We start from the raw sequence: 22,389 nt of genomic DNA on the forward strand, positions 1-22,389 counted from the left end.
TAGGCATATGTGTCTATTTAAATTCCTGGTCATTTCTTTTTCTTGCTTCTAGACATTAAACTAGGCCAATTGAAATGACCTACTACAATACTCTTTGAAAATTCAAACATAGTAATTAAATATTTAAGTACAGAGAAGTTAACTGGTCATCAATATCAAAATAGCTTTACCAATCAAGGTGAATGACAGATAAACTTTATGCAAGCAATTGCACTAATATTTTCCAATAATGTTTGCATTTTCATCTATGTGACAGCCTTAAATGGTGAATGATAAATTGCAGAATATCATATCATATCAGTTGAAACTAGGAACATGCATAAATGCAATGACCGCTGAACACATTCATGTAAAAATAGCTTCATTCCCAAAGGCTCAGTGTTTAATTTCATATTAGCTGTCACCCATGACAAGGTTAACGATGTTTTTCTCCATGGATTCCTGTGTCTTTACTGAGGAAGATACCAGACTTAAATGAGACCCAAAACTTCCTGTTAATGGAAAATGATTCAGGATGGGTACTTTTCTGTTAATATACATACAGTTTCTATTGATTTTATGTCATTTCCTTTCAAGAAATCAATTCACTTATTAAACATATTTTTTCTTAGTATCTAGATGTTGTTAGACCTAAGTCATTGGATGCAATTATTGAGAAATCATGAAATTTGGGAGGTGTATTTTTCCTCTGTTCTCATGTTGTCTGTGTTAGTAAATTGTGGATTTCCATGCATTTGAATGGATTTCTGTTCCATAGTGTCTCCTGGGTACTTGGAGTGTGCAAGTTTCTCTTTGGGATGTTTCCTGGACAGGGTTTATAGATGAGGATCACATCTGAAAAATGAGCATGTTTAACATGTTACTTTCACTCACAAGTATCTCTGTAAGGGGAGAGTATCACAGAGCCACCATCACCTTGCCAGGGTAGTTTCCTGCTCAGAAGGTGTAAGCCACCTGGGAAAAAGAAAGTCTCAAATAATTAGTAAAGAAATAAGAGACAGAGCCAGAAATTAAGTTTGAAAAGGAAAGCAGAGCTCCTGAAAGGTTCCCCAATCCCAGTAGAAGCTGGAACTGAACAACTAGAAAAAGGATCAAGTTGTTTATTTAAGGGAGAGTAGATCAAAGGCAGAGATAAGTTTTTAGCGGGAGGAATATTGCTTTTTGGTGTGTTAGGGTTCTTGCAGCAATGAAGTTGATTGGCATCTTGACAGGCCACACCCAACTCTGAAAGGCTGTGTAGCTGTGTGGCTCCAGCTGGTCCACCCATCTCCAGTGCAGTGCTGAACCTGACACAGCTTTGTAAGAAGCCAGTGGCTTCTAAGTCAATTTGCTTCACACCAAGTTCACATTGGCTCCTGTCAGGAGAGAATAAACTCCAATAATGATCACAGCATAAACCAAAATATGTATCCACTGTACATAAAATATTATGTTTTAAATGATCTCCAGAACAGCACAAAATGAAGAGATGGAGTAGGAAATAACAAGGTTAACCTGCAAAAAAAATTATGTCCTGGTTATAATATAATTATTGGAACATATTTCAAAAAAGTAAGTAGAGTGAAAGTGGTGAGAGTAAGCAGAGTCAGAATAGGAGTAGAGGAAAAAATGCAATAAAAATGAGAAATGAAAAGATTTAAAATGAGAATAAAAATTGTCTCTGGCTAACCAAAAAAAATGAATGAATGGAATAAATCTCTCAAATAAATAGAAAGAGAAAAATAAATAACATGGAAAACTCATAAAAATTATCAAACAAAAATATCAAAAACAATAATAGCAAAAGCTTTGAGATTCCCTAATATTAACATAGTAGAAAAGAAGATATTTCTGTCCAGGATTTCTGATTTTACTCACACATAACTTTGGGGGTTTCTGGGAAACAAATATTATTCAACACTTTATTTGTTCTAGCTCCAAAAGGCCTAACCTGTTATTGCATGAATAAGCTGAGCTTCTCTGCTCCTTTGTCTCCCACCACATACAGAGAATGCTGAGGGAACTTAGCAATTTCAAGGAGAATATCACCATCATTACTTGTTAATGTACTCAGACATGTGAGTCTATCTAATGTGGAAACTTCCTGACACACACTCTGGTTCATGGAGCCTAAGGACCAGTATGTAATGCAGACCACCTGATGGATTCCTGTAGTCAGTGGTCTAAAGGTGGGCAAGATTCCATGTCTCTGAGGGGTTTCCTGGCATCCTATTGGAGCATGGCAGTCATGGCCTCCTTACAGAACCTGTGATTTCTTTTGGGAACTAAAAGAAGGTACCATTGCACTGACAATGCCCCAGCACTGCTGGATTCTTCTGTCACTTGAATTCTCAAAAAGCAGTCTCCTTCCCTATCATTATTCTAAACCACCTATTTAAAGAGGCAGTGCTCTATGAAACGCTATTCAGCTAACTGTCCCACAGACACAACACATGTATTCCTGATGAGAATTTTCAGCCCATTCCTAACTATCACTATCCTGAGAATATATGAAGAGGGTGAACTTCCACCATTCTGTGTCGAGAGTTGGCTATGCATCTGGGAAGTTCAAACATGCAGTGGTTTCAGATCTTGCCCACAGTTTACTACAATGGAACACTTCTCAAAGGTTTCTGCCATCAGGATTTTATTGTAATTCCCTGGATGGTGTCTACAAGTATCAGTGTGGTAATAATGTGGACAAGAACTTGAAGTGCCTCTCAAGTGAGTGGCTTGACCCTACATGATGTGTATGCACATGTGTGTTGTTTTACAGGAGAGCAATTTTTTACTAGACATAACCTTGGCACTTGCTGTCACAGAACGTCAAACAACATGTTTCAATGAAAGTGCCAGGAATTTTAATCTTTCAGCGGACCACAGAACCAAAATGTAGCTGCCCAGAGCTATCAACAGATCTATGTCTCAGTTTCATTTTTATACCACCCTAATACATGTTGTGGGTGCCTCCATGACAGAGGTCCACCTTATAAAAGTTAAAATAGGAAGGAAATTTTTTTCTGAAATCTGGGGAAAAAGTATGGTAATGTACATGGGATGAAGAGGCTCTTGCACTTGCAATCCCATTCTGCCTAGAAGATTCGGCAATATTTCAAATACTGGTTGATACACCTTAAAAAATTCAACTCCCTCCTTTGCTGAGAATGTTGTATTTGAACTGAGAGGAATCTATATTAGTTTTCTATTTTTACTAAAATATTTTCCTTTATATACTTAAGGAGATCTTGCTGTTGCACCGTTTGTAGATTAGAATATTTTACGGCACTGAATTCATATAAAGGATGGTATTGATTTTGACATAGTGGGGTACAATGAATAAGTATATTGCTAAGAATCAGTGCCAAGTGTCTTTTTGTGTTTTTTAATACATTTTAATGTGGATGGGTATCAGATTTAGTTCCATAACTTTATAATCGTGACTAAAACAACAGTGCTAAAACAGCAACATTCATAAATCACATGTGCATGCTGGTTTTGGTACACTGGGGTTCTGATCGAAGAGTGGAAAAGTTGGGTCATATGGCAGTCTTATTCCTAGAATCCTGAGAAATCTCCGTAATGCTTTCCAGTGTGGAAGTCGTAATTTTCTGTCTGACAGTGTAGGATTGGACTTTCCTGCCACATCCTGCACTGCAAATATTTTTTGACTACTTGATAAATGTCATTCTGACTGGGAACATCTGAAATATCAATTCTTATGTGAATGGTATTTCTTTGAATGCTAGTGATGTTAACCAAATGTGGCACATCTATGAGCAATTTGTAATTCCTGATTTGAGAACTGCCTATTTCTTGCTTTTTGCCATTGCCTAATTGGGTTGGTGAGATTCTCCTCAGCCATCCAAAGGGGGAATTCATTGCTTGCACATCACTAGTTTTCCCTGGCACTGTTGCCATCTATTTCTTCTATGAATGCACATCTTGTTTTAAAAGCCATGATTTCTGTGTTTCATCTGATCACTGATTCCTGTTGAGGGTCCCCAGTATTTCCACACAGGCTGTCTTATTCGTTATGCAGATCCATCAGTTTTTCTGGCTCCAAACTGTGAAAGTAGTCAGTCAAGAAACACAGCATGATGCTGTGCTAATGTCTTACTTTTTTGAAATTCCTTTTAGTTCCTTCTTCAATGAAAAGGGTTGCATACTCTAACCAAATTGAGTGTGCTTCTTTGTTCACATAAAATATAGACTATACTTTGTATACAACCAGAGATATGAAAAATTGTACTCTTTATGTGTAATATAAATTATAATCATTCTGCTGTCACATATAACAAATTAGAATATAAAATATAGACACATTCTCTTACTGACACTTTCTTTTTCTAATGAAATTTTGACTATGTAAATATTTTGCTCAATGAGGTGAATATTTGGAAGTCTCTGGAGACTCAAATGAAACAAGTCCAAGAGTATTTTCTTCCTACTGGAGGTGACCCATTGGACGGTCTCTTATCATAACAAGTATCATATAAATCAATAAAACAATTGGCCCTTCATTGTTAGAATTGTTGAATCTGTATTACATGAAATCTAACTCACAAAAGCATTTAAAATAAATTTTCTACTCTGTTTTTAGATTTGAGTGAGAATGCAGAGCTTACTAATTAAGCACTGATGTTAGTTGTTTGGGATATATGCATATCAGTGAGTTTGGTGTAAGATAATCCATTTCCTCTTTCATTCTTCCTGACGTTCCCCATCAGTAGCCAGATGAAGAGAGGAGCTCAGCTTCATCAGGACAGCATGTGAAATCATGTCTCAGATGGAAATATCATTGCAGAAAATGTAATGGTCTAATCTGAAATTGCAATGTCTTCCTAACTATAAATATAATGATGGAAAGAGAGGGATGCAGAAAGCTACATGAAACTTATTATTGTCATTATTTTTACCAGAGTGATTCTGAGAAACATCGAGAGGTGTGTGCTGCTTGTGTATCCAGTCAATTTGAACCAAGCACAAAGGCAATAAATGGACATGGACAAGGTAAGAACCACATAGAATATAAAATACATTGGAAAGATCAAAACCAAAATATATGACCACTGGTATGTAGTACTTGTTTAAGGAATGTGCCCATTAAATAACTAGTAGGGGTAAACAAAGATAAGAAGTGGCATATTTTATAAGTCTAGCCACAGATTGAATTGGATGTATTGCTAAAGGAACTGCATTGTGCATTGCATTTGACACATGCTTCTGTCACAGGTAAATCTGAAATAAGGCAAAGGATAGAAGAAGGGAAAGTGAAGGCCGAGAAAGGCGGTGAGTACATATAGTACACATAGAAAAGAATCAGTGATAGTCAGGAGAGGGTGGAAAATTCCAAAAGAAAGAAAAATGCAGAATGGAAGCATGGAAAATCAAAACAGGTAAGTCTTATTGTACAACTTCTCTAGAAAGCATATAGTGAAACATTAGAAAGGATAGCAAACTATTCACACATGATATATATAGTGTTTCCACAATGTGTCAGGAGGATTTGCCACAACATTGGATGTTGATGCTTGCACCCATGTTTCAAAATATTTCTGTAAATTCATGAGGAAAATATATTAAAAAGAGTTTATATTATATATGTCTCTAAAATTATGTGTCCCACATTGGAGTCATTCCAGTGGTTAGTTGGAATATGAGGCTGATTTTCTATCCCTCCTAAATTGAAAAAGAGCTTAAAGGGGCAGGGCTAGAACTGAGAAGCCTGAGAGAATGAAGATATGGTTTTTGCTTGAACCCAGGAGATCAGTGCCAATCTGTGACACAGGAGAAACTCATTGACAAGAGAAATACTATGACACCATGTTTATGGACTAATTCCAAGAACTTGTGTTTTGTTTTATGCTATATTTTTGTTTGTTCCCTTCACCACTGATGTGGTAAGTTCATAGCATGAAAGCATGCAATGTATGATCATATGTAATTTATTTTACTCCTTTCCTATAAAATGAATCCATTATTGCTGGAGAACCTTCTTTCCAGAAATTTTGACTAAAATCAAAATTTGTAAATCAAAATGTACTTCCACATACCAAAGTAGCGCTTGCTCGTATTTCTATGACATGGTTTATTTGTTTATGTTATTCTCAGTGGGCACTAATGAGATCCTTTTGCATGCTAAGCATTTGATCTCCCACTGATCCTTTCCCACAGACCTCTCTGTTTCTCTGGTGTGTTTTGTGTATCCAAGCTTCAGAAAAATGCCCATCTTCTTCTTAAAGAATTTTCCTCAACATAGGAAGATAGTGCCATGAAGAAACTACATGATAAAGGAAAGCAACATTCACAGTAGCTGCACTTACTACACATGTTATTTGAATCCTTGAGTTATAGTCAGGAGCAGAACCACACATTCCTGTAGCCCAGCTTCTTTCTTTGTTTCTGTAATTAGTCTTCATTCTACACAGTTCACTGAAATTTTTCTATCCTCTGTATTTCCAGAAACATTCCCTCCATTTACGCTGGCATCAACTTCCAGTGCACTATGGCCTTCTCATTATGTATCTCCATCATGCACAGGTCCTTCATTGTTAACCTGCTATAGCACTGAGGATGGTCCTGTTATTTATGCATATACTGCACATATGACTATCAGCCCTCTTTAGATCATGGATGTCCAAGCACCTTAACTTTCCTAGAAATCTTTCATAATACGAATTTTTCCTCACTGTGTATATTGATCCCTCTCTCTGCCTGCAATTCCTCTGATTCTTCTCTTACAAATCACTACATCACCATAAAAACATGTTCTATTTATTTATTCATTCATTCATTCATTCATGTTCCCTTTTAAACCCTGTTTCTCTATGTACAGCATTTCATGCTCAGCATTTCTAGCCTCTGGCACATAACCTCACTTTTGAAGTCTCCATTATTTCCATCTCTAGAAAAGAAATCATCCCTGGCACCTGTTTTCTCCTCAAGGTCTTACCACAAACTCAATTGTGGGTGGAATAAACAAAGCTGTTGATTACAATGTGATGCAAAAGTGTCCTCTTTAAGTCCAGGAACTGATGGAGTAGACAGAAAAAGGAATAATTTATAAGTCACATGCTTATTACCTAGTTTGGAAGCTATAAAATGTATGAGGTAGCCCCAGTGAAAGAAAAAACAGTTTATGTCATAAATATCAGGCATAATTCTGGAAATTTCTCAAGACAACGTGATGGAATAATACATGGAAAGTAAATAAGAATGGAAATAATCAAGTCTCCAGCACTAGAGGTTTCTTGGTTAAAGCTTAATGGGAGGCAATATTAGAGAGAAACCAAAGAATTACCTAGGTAATTTTGGATAAAACAATGAGAATACTGGGATAATGCAATTCATCTCTTTTCAGTGTATCAACCTCAAATTAAATTCTCTTCTCCACCCCTACCGGCTTCCATGATGTATGTGGCATCCATTTGAGTCATTCATATGAGAACTTTAGCATCGCTGAAACATTGTTTGTTTTCAAGACAGCTATTTACTTAATTATTATTATTATCATTATGTTTACCATTTTTATTTTATTGATGATTTGGAATGAAACTTGATCATGCCATTAATTCACTTTATTACTGAGCAAATTTCTCATTGATATATACCTAATTTTTTGATCAGCCAACCCCTTTTTTAAACAATTTGATAATCTGTCAAGATATACCACATCAGATTCATTTTTAACTCATAGTTTTCATGAAGTTTATTCCTTAACTAGCAGAACTGTTCATCTTAGTTATATTCCAATGACTAAAATACAAAGGTTTATTAATGTCTGATAATTCTGGCAGTTTTCAGATCTCTTTTTCTTTGGATTGCCATATCTCAATTCTTTATGCCTTATCCTACATTTTTTTCTTTGTGGGGCATGTATATTTGTGCAAGAATGGAAAAAGAAAAATGACATTGGTTAAATCAGAGGCTACAGGGGGGAAAAAAATCACTAGTGCTCCACATGGGTATGAAAAACAAGGACATGTGTATTAGCTGCTCTTCTAAAAGCATATGTCTGAACTAATTAGTTCAAAGAACTCTCTGAGGAGAAATTAAGTAAACCTTCTCCTAGAATCCCATCACAAATTTGGACTTACTAAATTGTAGGGCAAATGAAGAGAGGTTCTGTACAGTTTCAAGGAAGATACATGTAGCTGTGTTTTTCCTTCAGCTTTCATGTTGAACTTTTCAGATCCTTCTATTTTCCTCTGAATACAGATCACTGGGCTCACCAGCATTCTGCATCTTTTCATTGGTACATATACCCTTTGATTACGTATTTATGGTCATGGCAAATGTGACCTCAAAATTGGAACATTAATTACAAAAGCTATATTCCCAATTTTGATTTAGCACATTTTAGACATGTGGCTGTATTCAAAAAAAGTCCCAAACAAGAAGACACACCAAAGTTAAAATCATGTTTATGATTCATAACCACTGGGACTCGGGTTTATATTCATTGTGTAAGATTATGAGGGTAGTTCTCTTTATATTCAGGGGTTTTTTTGAGAATATATTTTCTTTCCTTTTCAGTATCTCAGAACTCACATGCTTCTGGCAAGGTAATTGATCTTCTATGATTATTTCATTGTATTAACTGGGTACTGGATTAAATACACACTATTTATATGATATCTTTGTCTCTAAGCACATGAAGCCTTCCATCATAATCAAAGATTCTCTTCTATGTAAGTCAAAACAGAAGCAAGAAAGAAGGACACTCAAATCAGGTAAATTTTGCAGTACAATTTTTCTGTAAAGTTACCTGGAAACCATTGGAAATGCTGGCAGTTTCCCTGTTCCTATTTTTTTTCTGAAATTTAATGAGAGGATTTATCCTCAAAAATATCAATCTCAATATTGGTATTCAGTTTTCTTAAATAATATATTCCTGCATATGAAAAAGATTTTTAAAATTTGAACTGTTTCTCAAATTTTACTATGTCTCAAGTTCCCTAATGTAATCCCTTCACCATTTATAGATTCTCAAAGGTAAATTATCAGAATGTAATCTTTTTAAAATAATATAGTTTTAAAATTCTTATGGCAGAGATAGGCAGTGGGGCAAAACTATATTCCCATCTTCCTAAAAGATTGAGGCACAAATTTACTTGAGCCCGGAGGGTAGGGTTCAGTTTGGGAAATATAAGAGAGACATCTCTTAAAATAATTTATTAATTTATTTCAAGTGCATGATCCAAATTATTGAGTAATTGCAATGAACATATGTTGTACTTTAGGTAACAGTTTTTTTTGTTTGTTTGTTTTGTTTTGTTGTTGTTGTTGTTGTTTTCTTTTCTTTTCCATGGAGGGAAGAATTGAAACCAGGCCTTTTAACATGCTGAGCAGTTGCTCTACAATTGAGACTGGCTGCCAGCCTTCTCTTTAAAGTTGATGATCCTGGAAAATCTTTTTATTTGAATAGTTCAGAGAAAATACACAAATTCTTTCACTTGAAATAGGAAGATGTTAAATTTTTTAAAAATCACATGATAAAGACAAGCAACTTAAAGAGTTCAGGTGCTTAATTTTACATCTTCTTTGACACCTTTTGTTTTTGTTTTGGACAGAGTCTCATTTCACAGAGACCCAGAATTTTTCTTTTACTTATTAAATTTAACAACACTTTATTCTTTACTGGGTTAGTGAAAATATTGTATCCCAAATGCTCAGAAACATTCCCTTAGTTCAGGCCTGTGTCATCTTTATTTTTGCACTGATGCCTTCTAACTATTGTTCTCCATTCATTCTTATGCACCTCAACTTCACCTGCCCACATTCTGGGTGATCTACTTCCAATGCAAATATGACATGAATCATTCTTTAGAACAAGAATATCAAAACATTTTACATTTACATATAAATCTTTCATATTTTGATTTTTGCCTATCTTTATCTCTTTCCTCCCTCTACTCTTTCCTCTGGTATTACTCTTCATGGATCCCTACATATTTAGACAAATACAGATCCCATGTAATAGTCATCTTCCTCAGTTGCTACTGCTTATCAAGCTCTTATCCTTTCCTATAAGCTGGCTGATAATATCAGTTTTTATATCCCGGCTCAGGCATTATTGCTAGACATTATCTCTGATACCATTTATCTACATTAGCACTTACCAGAAACTCAAAAATAATTAATGAGTCAAATAAATAGACACTATTTTCACAGAGATGACTGGAAATATTATCTCCTCTTCACAAACAAAAGGGACTGTCAACTAAAGAAACAATTTACTGTTTAAGTTAAAAGGATATGGTGGAAAAAATTGATAAAGTACTAATGTTGGCTTGAGTAAAGAAACAATTTTATTGCAATAACTAGAGTCCAAATCAACTGGAAGTGCATGAAGCACACTGTGTCTTTAGAGTAGCAAATAATATTGTCACAATTTCAGATAAAACATTTCAGATAAGGAACAGGGTGGTCACAGATAAAAGTGTAAAAATTATCTCTCACTTTGGAGGCCATTAATGATGAACAGGAGTTGCATAAAATTTATTTTTATGAGGTAAAAAATAGTGAACAATGTGAATTTCTGATTTTTATCTATTTTAAAATTTTGTTTCTAAGAATTGGTACATTTATACTGATTAGGTGTTTTGTGGATGAATCTTTGAGATATTTCTTTGCATTCAATCTGGTGACATTCACTTTCTCCACAAAGAAATATTTTGACAAGCAAAAGATTCTGTTTGGATAATCAGAAATATTTCCTAAAGAAGACAAGATTTATTGGACACAGTGGAGCACATCCACTAGACTTTAAGCTAAACACCAAAAGAGGTTTTATCCCATAGAACATAGTACACACACGTCTTAGGTACTCTACATTTGTATAGTGTATGAATACTGCATGTGAAAATATACAGTCATTCACTTATGAAAATTACTCACATATTATTTCTATTTTGTTTTCTTCCTGATACAAATTCTGTTATCCAATTAAAACATTTGAATGCAGGTTCTTCACATCACATAATAAAACATAAAAAACGTTACTGCTCACAGTGTTTACTACAAAAAAATGCAAAACTGGAAAATGAACTTTATGAACTTGAAAAGAAATATGCTGAAGTAAAAAGTGTAACATCAGAGCTTAAAAAGGAAAATGTAGCATGTAAACAAGAACTTCAAAATATAAGGTATGATACGCTACTTTCTTAGGTCCTTGTTAAGTTGCTGAAGTTGGCATTGATCTTCAGATACTCCTGCCCTAGTTACTGAGATTAAAGGCATGTACCACCACACCTGAATAGGAATCTATTTCTATAACAAATAGAAATTTCAGTGGTTTTGTATCTATATTTTTGCCTTTTGGAGTACAATCAATGTTTCAAGGAATGAAATTTAGAAAACCAGTTTTCTCTATTTGTTTAATTTACTCTGAATACATTTTCAATGTAGAATTATTTGATTAGAGATACTTTTTAGAAAGGTATTTGATAGATTTCTAAATTCCTCTCAAGAAAGTTTATGTTATTTACAATTCTCCCAAAGATAATAAAATGGGCATTTTTCACTGTCCAGAAACATTTTAAAACATTTATAGTTTTTCTTCTGCTATATAGGATCAAACCCAGGGGTTAGTTCAGCTAAGTAGATATGCTAGTACTGAGCTAGACCCTCAGCTACAGTTTTAATATTAACATTCATTTAAAAATGAAATGGAAAGGGATTACTGATTATTTTATTCAAATTAACTCTGGTTTATAAATAAAACTTCTTCTTATTTCTTTGTTGAAAAGACCCATACTCTTAATTATTGGATTAAATATTAGGTTCAGTCTTGTTCCAAAGGGGATTTTGTCTTGTTACAAAATATATAATGATTAACAAGGTAAGTGCTACCATAAGAGAAACATAAAAGGTAGAATAAAGTTATATTTTTCTCAGGAAAAATCAAATTTAAGACAAACATATTTTACTGCAGATGTGCCTTTAAAAAGGAAGAGAATACAAGAAATGATTCTCTGTTTCTTGAACCAAATAGGGACAAGTTAAATGAAATAACAAATGAAGATAATAAAGGAATTAAAAAGAAACCTGAAACATCTGTCAGAAAATTTGATACAGAATTAAATATTACAGCAGATGAATTTAATCAGGTAAATGAGCTTTCAGTACATTTTTAAATTTTTTATTTTATTTCAGCAAACTTATTTATACTATCCCTTTAACATACTATATGCAGCCATGTTTCACTTCATGAAGGGTATATGATCTGAGAAGTATGCTGTTTGGCAATTGTACCAACATACAATCATCATAAGTGTGTACTTGCACAAACTTCAGACATCTACCACAATACCAGAATAAATAATCTTCCAGGATCTCCATTGTACATGCAGTGTATATTCTCACAAAGCATTGGTATGTGGAGTGTGACACTATTATTTTGGTTTAAAACAAAATTTTATCTCACCCTAAAATTAATTGATGACATTTGTTGCAAGATTAATTATTGCAAATCTTGGCATCTAGTAGATGCTCCATATTTGTTTCCTGAGTGAAAGAGTTGAGTTTAATCACTGATATGATTATCAATTTTACTGCAGATGTGCCTTAAAAAAGGAGGGGCTTTGGCTATAGCTTAGTGTCAGAGAGCTTGCCTATCATGTGTGAGGCACTGGGTTCGATCCTCAGCACCACAAAAAAATAAACAGAAAAAATAAAGGCATTATTTCCATCTACAACATACAAAAAAAATAAAGTATTTTTTTTAAAAAGAGGAGAATAGAAGAAATGCTTCTCTGTTTTTTGAGCAAAATAAGGACAAATTAAAAGAAAAAGTAAATGAAGATAATAAAAATATTTTTAAAATGTTAAGGTATAGAGTAAATAGATTTGAAACTAGTTAAATATTTTGTTTAAAAAACTCTTCACAATTGCATTTATCCTGTATTTAATAAATATCTTTACTCTTTGAGGATTTTTTTCTGTCATTTATGCAGTTTAAATTTGAGTAATTCATGTGTGATAAAGATTTGTGTGCTTTAATAATCTACTTCTTTTGAATGGTTATTTAATTTGAAGATACTACTATTAATTAAGCTTTTAGACTTTCTACTCCCTACTGAGATAAGGCCAAAACCTACTGAAAAATCTCTAGGTCTCATCAGAACAAAATGACACCTATAGGTAACTTTCTTGAGAACAGTTTGCCTGAATTTACAAGATGGGATTCCAGCAAAACATTTTGCAAACAAAAACTGATAAATAGGGCCAAAACTGAAATCAACTGTTTTCCTCTGTTGTTTTCAAGTGTGTGTGTGTGTGTGTGTGTGTGTGTGTGAATAGTAACTGTATCCATCATGAAAAACATAAATGTATAACCATAAGTTGCATATTTAGGGAGTGAGGGTGTGGGCATTTTTGTCCCACTGGATTAAGTAATGTTATTATTCAATTCCATTTGTCTGCAGCACTCCAGTGGTGGTTTTCACAGTGTCCTGTTTCAGAGAAAAGGCTTTTAATATTTTTCACAGGATTTGATGATTTTTCTAGGATCTCAAAACCCTTGATTTCTAACAATAGATCTTCTGGTTTGGGGAAGTGATTTCACTCCCTTGGTGTGTTAATGTAAGATGTGCTTTTAAGTAAGAAGGAAAAATGTGGCTAGCAGAGATCCTGGTTTTTGGATATCATTTCCTCACTTTTGACAAGAGAAATACTTTGCATCAAGTAATCTCCTATTTTATATAGAACACTTTGGTAAATAATGATATACCATGATATGTACGCAGTAATAACTTACTGGTATTTGTTCCTAATAAATTGGGTCAGTTTATTTTCTCTATTTCACACTTATTATGTTTCAAACTTCACTAAGAACAAACAAATAATACTGAGCAGCAACTTAGAAATTGTTTTTGCCATTAGTATCTTGCAACACAAGCCTTCTCTGATGTTTATACATTCACAGGACAGAATGGTGGATGAGCACTAGAAGCAGAGGTGGAAGGCTTGAATAAAATCTCACAACTTGGGGCTGGGGTTGTGGCTCAGAAATAGAGTGCTCACCTAGCACAGGTGAGGCCCTAGGTTTGCTCCTCAACACCACTTAAGTAAACAAATAGATAGATAAAGGTATTAAAAAAATCTCACTACTTGCCTGTATTTTTGGCCCCACCCTGCTTTCCAGAATTGTGTTTATTGATAAACATACATATGCTAAGTGCTGACCCTAGTTCTATCATTTATTAATGTGTGCAATTCTCATATCATAACTGGTATCCTGATCTTCCTTCCAAACAGGTTTCACAGTTGGAAATGACAACCAGTGACCTAGAAAATGAGATTGGTCAGAAAAGAGATACTCTCAGAGTAAGGACTTTGGTTTCAGAACAAGAAAAAAGACATACATATCAAAATGAACAAAGGGAAATGGAAGAACACATCAGAAAGCAGGAATCTATTAGAGAGAGGAGAATATGTAGACTCCAAAGTGAAATTACACAGCTTGAACAGGAATTTCATGACCTTAAAAACAAACTTGAAAATCAAATCGATACATTCACTCATAACCAAAACCAATCTTCTAACATTATAAGACAATTGCAAGCTCAGAATGAAAGATACCGTCTCTTTCTGGAAAGCAGAAATATAAGGTTAATCCATGAAAATAGTCTTTTACAAAAAGATAGCAGTATGAAAAGAGAAAGCAGAAAATGAAGGTAAGTATCAAGCAAGTAAACTATTTGAATTGTCTTTAAAGGGGCACTCAAAGTGATATTTGTGTATGGCTAAATGTTGCATCTAGGTGAATGTAAAAATTCAAATATTATAAACACATTTTCTGTCTCAACACAGAAACATAACTGATTTCCAGCAAATACAACTTAGACCTCATTGAAGTGATAAGTCTTCCAATTTCCATGATCTGATTGTTATACAGTGTGTGCCCATTTTGAAATAACACTCTACCTCATAAATGTGTACAGTTATAAGCCAATTAAGCACAGAAGACTTAGAGTTACATAGAACTCATTTTAAAATTTAAGAAAAAAAATATTGAAACCCTTGGACCTAATAGATACTTCATTTTGAGTAAAGAATTGTAAAGTTTTAAGACGTTGAATTATAGATTTTCAGTAGCTATATATGCTGACATTCATAATATATTCTCAATAATGTTGAAACAATATCTATATTTGTTGCTGATAATTGAACCCCCAAAGCTTTGCACATGATAATCACATGATCTACCACTGGAATACACACCATCCCCATGTCTTCCTGTTGCCAAACTTTAAGACCATGAGGAAATAGATAAATGGAAATGCTTATACCTAATTGCAATTAACATTTCATTACAGATTTCCCAGCCGAACTGAAATGCAGATGCTGTATTTCATGATATATTTCTTTCACTAAATGTTATATATTTCTAGTTGGTAGATTTAATTGTATTCATGTCAAATTGATTTAAATCAAAAAAATAGCTGTCTAGATTTCATTTATCTTCATGACCTCTCAACTATTTAAAAGCATCTACTTTTCATGATCATAAATTGAGACAAATGTGATAAATTGCAGCAAAACCATGGTTGATTAAATCTGTAATTTATTGATTATATCCATGATATCTTGCTCAGACTATTCTTCAAAACTCAATTGCTGTCATGAAAAGGATATAGACTCATCCAGTACAAAGATAGTTGTACTCATCTATGATTCATTAATTTGAAACTGAATCTCCATTTCTAGACTATGAGGATGGCAGGATTCAGGTACAGCAGGAAAAGTATGAGGACAAATGAGATTTTTTTTAAAATGCATGTCATTTAGGAAAAAAATTGAAATACTAAATAATTGTCTTGTGCAATCCTCAAAGAATCAAAAAGAGCCTACAGAAGGGTAATATAATACTAACAGACTCCTGATGGAGAAACAGCAAAGCCAAATGCCATATTGTCCTCTGTGAACAAGTTCTGTCCCAATGCACTCTTGGATTACATATAATTGGTTACCTCACAACAGTTTTATTCAAAGAGAAAATGTAGTGAATCCTACCAAAACTGTGTAGCTTCAGGTCAAAGCATTGAGAACTAACTGCTGAGATTAGTTACATTATATTTCTCTTTTGGGTTTCAGATTTGATTTCTGGTAGTCTTGTTCTGGCTTTGGTGAAATATGAGTTGTTAAGTTATGAATGTTAAGTAAAGGTCATGTTAACCTATATTAAAAAAAACAAAAATATCTTACATTTTTTAAAAGAAATCACTGGAGGTCTCATTTTCAAGAGACAGTTACTTCTTAACTGTATTTAACTGAACTTATAATTTGAGCTTTCCTAAAATTAATTTTTAAAATAAATATCACTGTCCATAATTGAAAAGAGATATTGAAGTGATTGATATAGCTTCTGTGTGATTTTAGTTTGTCTGTGCTTTTAACACTTTCGTTTATCCAGCACCACCCCCAAGGTTTCCACTCAGTCAAAAGTGTATGATTGATACTCAAAAATTTCACCAATATGGATGTTTATAATGTAAAGGAATATTAAATAATTTTATAAATTAAATAAGCTTGTAACACTAAAATTATTTGATTTCTGCTTTTGCTAAATTGTTTTGACAGTTCCTTAATAAAAATATATCCTTAGTTGTTTTTACTTACATAATCTTTATCATAGTTCTTGTAAAATATGTTTATTGTTTCACTGTTACTGCTATTATAATATATTTAAACTAGTTGAATTAAGCATGTATTCAAATTTGTAAAACAAGGAGCCCATAGTTTCATACAGAACTGTCACTGTGAATGAGTATAAGGTTTCAGATTTTCCATCCCTCTTTATGAATACAATAATCATGTACTAAGGTACTATGGCAAGCACTGGGATGACAAGATGGAGATGATAAAGGCCATTCCTCAACAATTATATACTGGTAATTTTCATACAGATTAATGGGCAGTATAGCAGTGCTATACTAAGACCATTTTTATGTATCTAAGAATTTTGATGACTGGAAGCAGTCTAAGGTGGCAGTGATATCAAGAGTCTTTGAAAAGCAACCACTATAAAACAGAATCAATTATAATCTTTCTATCATCTTATGTACATTGAGCACTGATCCCATCTTCCTGGAGTTATAACAGGAACCTTGCAGTCCCACCATGTGATTTCCTAATATTTTTGCAAGATTTACATATTATTCCAAAAATGATGAGCTCTATTTAAGAGTTAATAAGGAAAATAATGTTCAACTATGTTGGACCCATTTTAAGATATTTCTATAATGTTTGACCATTTTTTATTAGGGGGACTCTTACAGCAGTGAGATATCTGTTAGAAAATCATAAAAATAAAAGATAGCATCTTGTTTTCATTATGTGTCATTGTTGTTAAAATATCAATTTCATCACACCTTGTCTTAGAGCTTCAATGGTATTTTGATGATCTTAACTCCTATGTTAAAAAGAGGCCTCACTTTTTATGTGGATTTGAGTTTAAAAAAAATTATAGGAATCAAAAAGAGCCTAGAGGGAGGGTAATACTAGCAGACTCCTGATAAAGAAACAGCACATCTAAGTTATATAAAACACCATTGCAGTAGAATACTTGAAAAGGGAACATTGAATACATAAATTAAAGGTCAAAGGTAGGTGTTATGTATTTTTTAACTGTTTCTTAGATTATATGCATACTTTTCTGGAAAATTTGAGAGAAATGGGCCTGAATTGCTTCAAAGTCATAAAATTGGATGACTGTGTACAAAAAGAGAATGAAAGTTTAATATTTCTGTAATTTATTAAGCACAATGCAAATATAAGATATTCTCATTAGTTCTTACCAGAAAAATCATGTAATTGTTTTACAAGACAATCATGAATGAGTGTGTAAATGCAGATACAATGCAAAGGAAGATTTTGGGGGGATCAACTATTTTTTGTAGAGAAAGTTATGTTTGTTATTTACTTCCTTATAGGCTAGTTTATTTGAAATTCAATCTAGTAGTCTGTAGATTTCCCTGTGGAGGATTAATTTTTCAAATCACGCTAACCTTAATGAGAGACTTTACAAAGCACTCCTCTATCAAGATAGAGGCACCTCTCCTTAATCACTGAAGAATGCCTCCAAAGGTGAAGGCAGGAGAGGAAAACGGAACTACGGAGGAAGAGAGATCAAATTATTTTATGTGCATCTTTTAATAGTTCATAATTAATACCACTTCTGTGTATAGTTAAATGACAGTAAGAATTTTAAAATACTTTCACTTAACAAAGAAAGATGGCCTCTCAGTGTCACCAGTTGCTGTGTGCGCAGAGGACCGAGCTAGCTCTCAATAAACGCCTCTTTGCTGCTTACATAGATTTTTAAAAAAGGAGAAGAAGAAGGATAAGACTAGAAATCTATCAAAAGAATTTATCTTCACATGTAAAAAATGTAAAGTCATTAAACATCACGTCATTATTATCACAAAATAGTACTTATTATGTTCATTAATCTACTTTAGACCCTGTTTGTAGAATTAGCAAGATAATTGCTTTTATACCAAAAAAAAAACAAAAACAAAAAACGCACAAACAAACATAAAACCTAGATGGCCACACTTAACAAATAGCTGGAAGTATTTCTACATATTTTTAATCAAGTACATAAACTATTGAACTACATGTTTCAAAAATGTTGGTCCTACCTTATGAGTAAAAATCAATTAAAATGAAAGAGCTATATATTGTTTCCAAATCTGAGAAATGAACAATTCAAAGATCTTAGGTTTGAAACTGCTTCTTTTTACGCTTTTGCCCTACTTTGAAACTGTCAGCCTATACACTGAAAGTATTCTTGAAAAAAGAAAGGCATCACCCATTTTCTGTGGTTTATGGCAGTTAGCCCAGACTCATCTAGCAACACTTAGTCAAGCATTTAAAACACCCTGCTCATGACTTTGTCATTGATTTACCTGTTGCTCTCAAGAAAAGTTTGAAATTTCTTAGCAAGAAGTGAAAATACCCAAACCAAAGTGTTTCTTGTCAAGTTGTTCAACCTTATCTCTTCCCACTCACACTACTGTCACTTTGCTCTAGCTTCTAGTCACACAGGACCACTTACAATTCCACAAATTTTTTTCCTCATATCTCCTTGTCTCTATGCATCCCTTCCCTCTCTGTCTTAATTTCCCTGTATCCTTCAGGTGTCAACTCATGTAGCACCTTCATGGAAGGACTTCCAACACTGCCACAAAATTGGAACAGAAATCCGTTCTCTGTGTTCAGTAGTACCTTGTTCTATACATGTCATAGTGCCCATTAATATGTATGGAAAATATGATTGTTGAGGAGTGGCCTTTATCATCTCCATCTTGTCATCCCAGTGCTTGCCATAGTTCCTTAGTACATGATTGTTATATTCATGAAGAGGGGTGGAAAATCTGAAACCCTGATACTCATTCACAGTGACAATTCTGTATAAAACTATGGGCAAACTGTTTCATAGTAACTTTGTATTGTGGTCGTCGTACACATGTAAAAAAAATTCATTTTATGAACAATGAAAATTTTTCAACTTTTTGTTTACTGATTGATGCTTATGAAACCTTTGAGGTAAAAAAATATAATCCTTTTTCTCTCCATTTGCTACAGAATTTGAATCTAGACTAATTGGAGTTTCTTCCATAAGATTTACTAAAAAGCCAAGACAAGATCTATTTGTGGAAGCATCACAAGGATTCCAAAGAGATTTTTAAAGAAAAATAGATATGAAAGATAGTATTGCATATTTCAGACTATCGCCATAATATTTTAAAAACTTTGTTGAAGAAAATGTTTGTATTATTCATGTGTAAAATTCTCAAAATATGAGACTATTTCTTTGCATCTATAACAAAATTTGAAGTGCAAGTGCATAACAGTTTTTATTGAGTTCTATGTATCCAAACTATGTAAATTGTTGCATTTAAACATTACCCAAAGTGGTCAGTACTACTACCTTGGTGGAACTAAACATCACATGTTTTAATGTATTACAATTATAGTGCCATCAAACATATATTCCTTACAAACAAGAAAAAAAACTTATTTTTAAATTTTTATGATTTTAGTATAAAGCACTAACTTCTAATTCTTTCATGATGAGAAATACATTTGCTTAAGATATTTTGCCTTTTTTCTTTGTTTATTCTTTCTTGAAAAAATAATAGTCTAGCTACAGCTTCTAGCATAAAGTACATTTTTCCCACGGAATAATTTTAGAGTAAATGGCTGTCATATGCTATCATTCATGACTTCTGTAATGTTACCTAAAAGTCAGAACATGCTGCATAACTGCAATGCAACCTTCATAATGAAAGAGCCAATACTAATACATTCTATCAAATGCCTTCTACAACTGAAATCTATTTTTTTTCATGTTTTGCAACTTGCCTCACATTGTCCTTTATAACAAAATAATTCCATTCAGATCCATGAAATGAACTTAATATTGTATTTTGTAGACACCTTTAGATTCAAACATTCCTTAATCTTTCCTTGACTTTCATGGCCTTGAATCTTTTCAAGAATAATGATTGTAGAATGTGCCTAAGATGGATTTTTCTTTATGATTGAGACAAGGTTACATATTTTGGGCAAGAGTATCACAAAAGTGATTCTGTGATTTTTCTCTTTAAATCCCAAGATGAAGACCTATATTTTAATTTCTCCATCATTGCTGATAATAACATTATCTACTAAAGGTCTTATCTGCTACATATATCTTATGTCATATTTTCCCTTTAATTATTTAGTGTTCTGTGGGGAAGTACTTGGAGACTATATAAATATTATTCATCCAACTTTCAATTTATTCATTTACTTGTACCTATACAGATCCATGGTTTATTTAATTGAGAATACTGTTGTTTGTTAATATTATTATAAAAATATTTCTTTCAGAAATATTGTGTTTTGACAATTTTAGATTAATAAAAGTTTAATATATTGAAGTACAGAGAAATGTTAACGCAAATGTTAACATTTTATCAACTTTGATAAAATGTTTCTCTTCTCTTTCTCTTCTTTATCTCTTCTCTTTCTCTTCTTTATCTCTTTTCTTTCTCTCTTTCTAGTAAATATAATTATAAGTATATAACAAAGTTTCTTTTTTCTGAACCATTTGTAAGTTGCAGGCATGTTGTTTTTCATTGCTGAATATTTGTATTCCTAAAAGCAAGGAGTTATCTTACATACAGTGTAAAGACCAAAATTTTAAAAATGGTTCATTATAAATATCTAATCTACAAATATGATTCAGAATTTGCCAATTATTTCAGCAATGTTATTTATAACCAAAATAAAATTCAGTCTTGGAAAATTTCAGAATCCGTTATTGGTCCTGTTTCTTTCACCTCCTTTAATCTGTGATATTTCTTTAGTCTTTCTGGGCTCTTTATGGCACATATGTTTTTGAATGGTATACTTCAGTACCTCTGTAGATTTTCCTTTAGTTTAGAATCACATGATATTTCCTCATGAGTGGAATCAGATTATGCCATTAGAGAAGGAATATCATACATGCAATGCTGTGTTCTTTCAATGAAGCATGTTCTAGAGGCACTTGCGAACATGTCCAAGAACTGTGAACAGCCTCTAGAAATATTTGACATCCAATAGGATGAATAAATATTATACATACATGAATATGGTCTTGAATGTATGTGTTGTAAATTAAAGATTCTTATTTTTTCACATTTTGAAATGTGTAGGGCTACCCAAATAAAGCAGAATACCAGAACTGAAAGAGTCTGAGAAGTTCCCTGTCTGTAGATTAAAGTTCACACCTGAAAAGAAGTTCAAGTGCCTTGGAAAAAAGTCATTCGTATCTTTTGACATAAAATTTTATGAAAAATAAGTTTTAAAGGTACTTTTCCCCCTCTAGTTTAAGCTTATCATGAATAACATTTTCCTTCCAAAAAATTCTGCCTTCTAATTTTCAAAATGTTGTCATCATAGTCTAACATCATAGGTCTCAATCATTTCTGAAGATGTTTCTGCTTTCTTCCATTTAAAAGTATTTTCTTCAGTAAGTTTCTGAACTTTCCTATTGCATTTGCTGGAGTGGGGATTGAAGAAATTACCTTTTTTTTTTTGGCCAGTAATGGGATTCAGTGAGGCACACTTCTTAAAACCCAGAAGGACTCCAGGGCCAAAAAGTGCTGGATATTTGAAATATGTTCTGTTGCAGATCAGTGAAATTGGCCTTTGTAGACTTTCCTCTCAGGCTGATGGCAAGAAGAAATTCACTGGCCACACATCATTTAAAATTTCCCAGGGCTGGGGTTGGAGATCACTGTTAGAGTGCTTGCCTAGCATGAGTGAAGCACTGTGTTTAGTCCTTAGCACCACATAAAAATAAATAAAGGTAAAATAGTTCCCTTATTCCTTTTAGTTTATTTAAACTTTTCATATATATAAATTAGTTTG

General features: G+C 33.2%; 1 protein-coding gene across 1 annotated transcript in view; it reads left to right on the forward strand.

Annotated features, from left to right (window-relative positions):
- The window catches only part of LOC114082245 (uncharacterized), a 281,118-nt gene extending 259,830 nt beyond the window's left edge, over positions 1–21,288 (forward strand). Inside the window, exons 124-131 of the mRNA XM_071612054.1 lie at positions 4,899–4,989; positions 5,212–5,268; positions 8,515–8,543; positions 8,630–8,711; positions 10,946–11,126; positions 11,975–12,089; positions 14,239–14,657; positions 19,573–21,288. Coding sequence (XP_071468155.1) covers positions 4,899–4,989; positions 5,212–5,268; positions 8,515–8,543; positions 8,630–8,711; positions 10,946–11,126; positions 11,975–12,089; positions 14,239–14,655 — 972 coding nt within the window. The 3' untranslated portion in view covers positions 14,656–14,657; positions 19,573–21,288. The remainder of the gene's footprint in view (positions 1–4,898; positions 4,990–5,211; positions 5,269–8,514; positions 8,544–8,629; positions 8,712–10,945; positions 11,127–11,974; positions 12,090–14,238; positions 14,658–19,572) is intronic.
- The last annotated feature ends 1,101 nt before the right edge of the window (positions 21,289–22,389 follow it).

Source organism: Marmota flaviventris, chromosome 5 (genome assembly GCF_047511675.1).
Source record: "Marmota flaviventris isolate mMarFla1 chromosome 5, mMarFla1.hap1, whole genome shotgun sequence".
Lineage (NCBI taxonomy): Eukaryota > Metazoa > Chordata > Mammalia > Rodentia > Sciuridae > Marmota > Marmota flaviventris.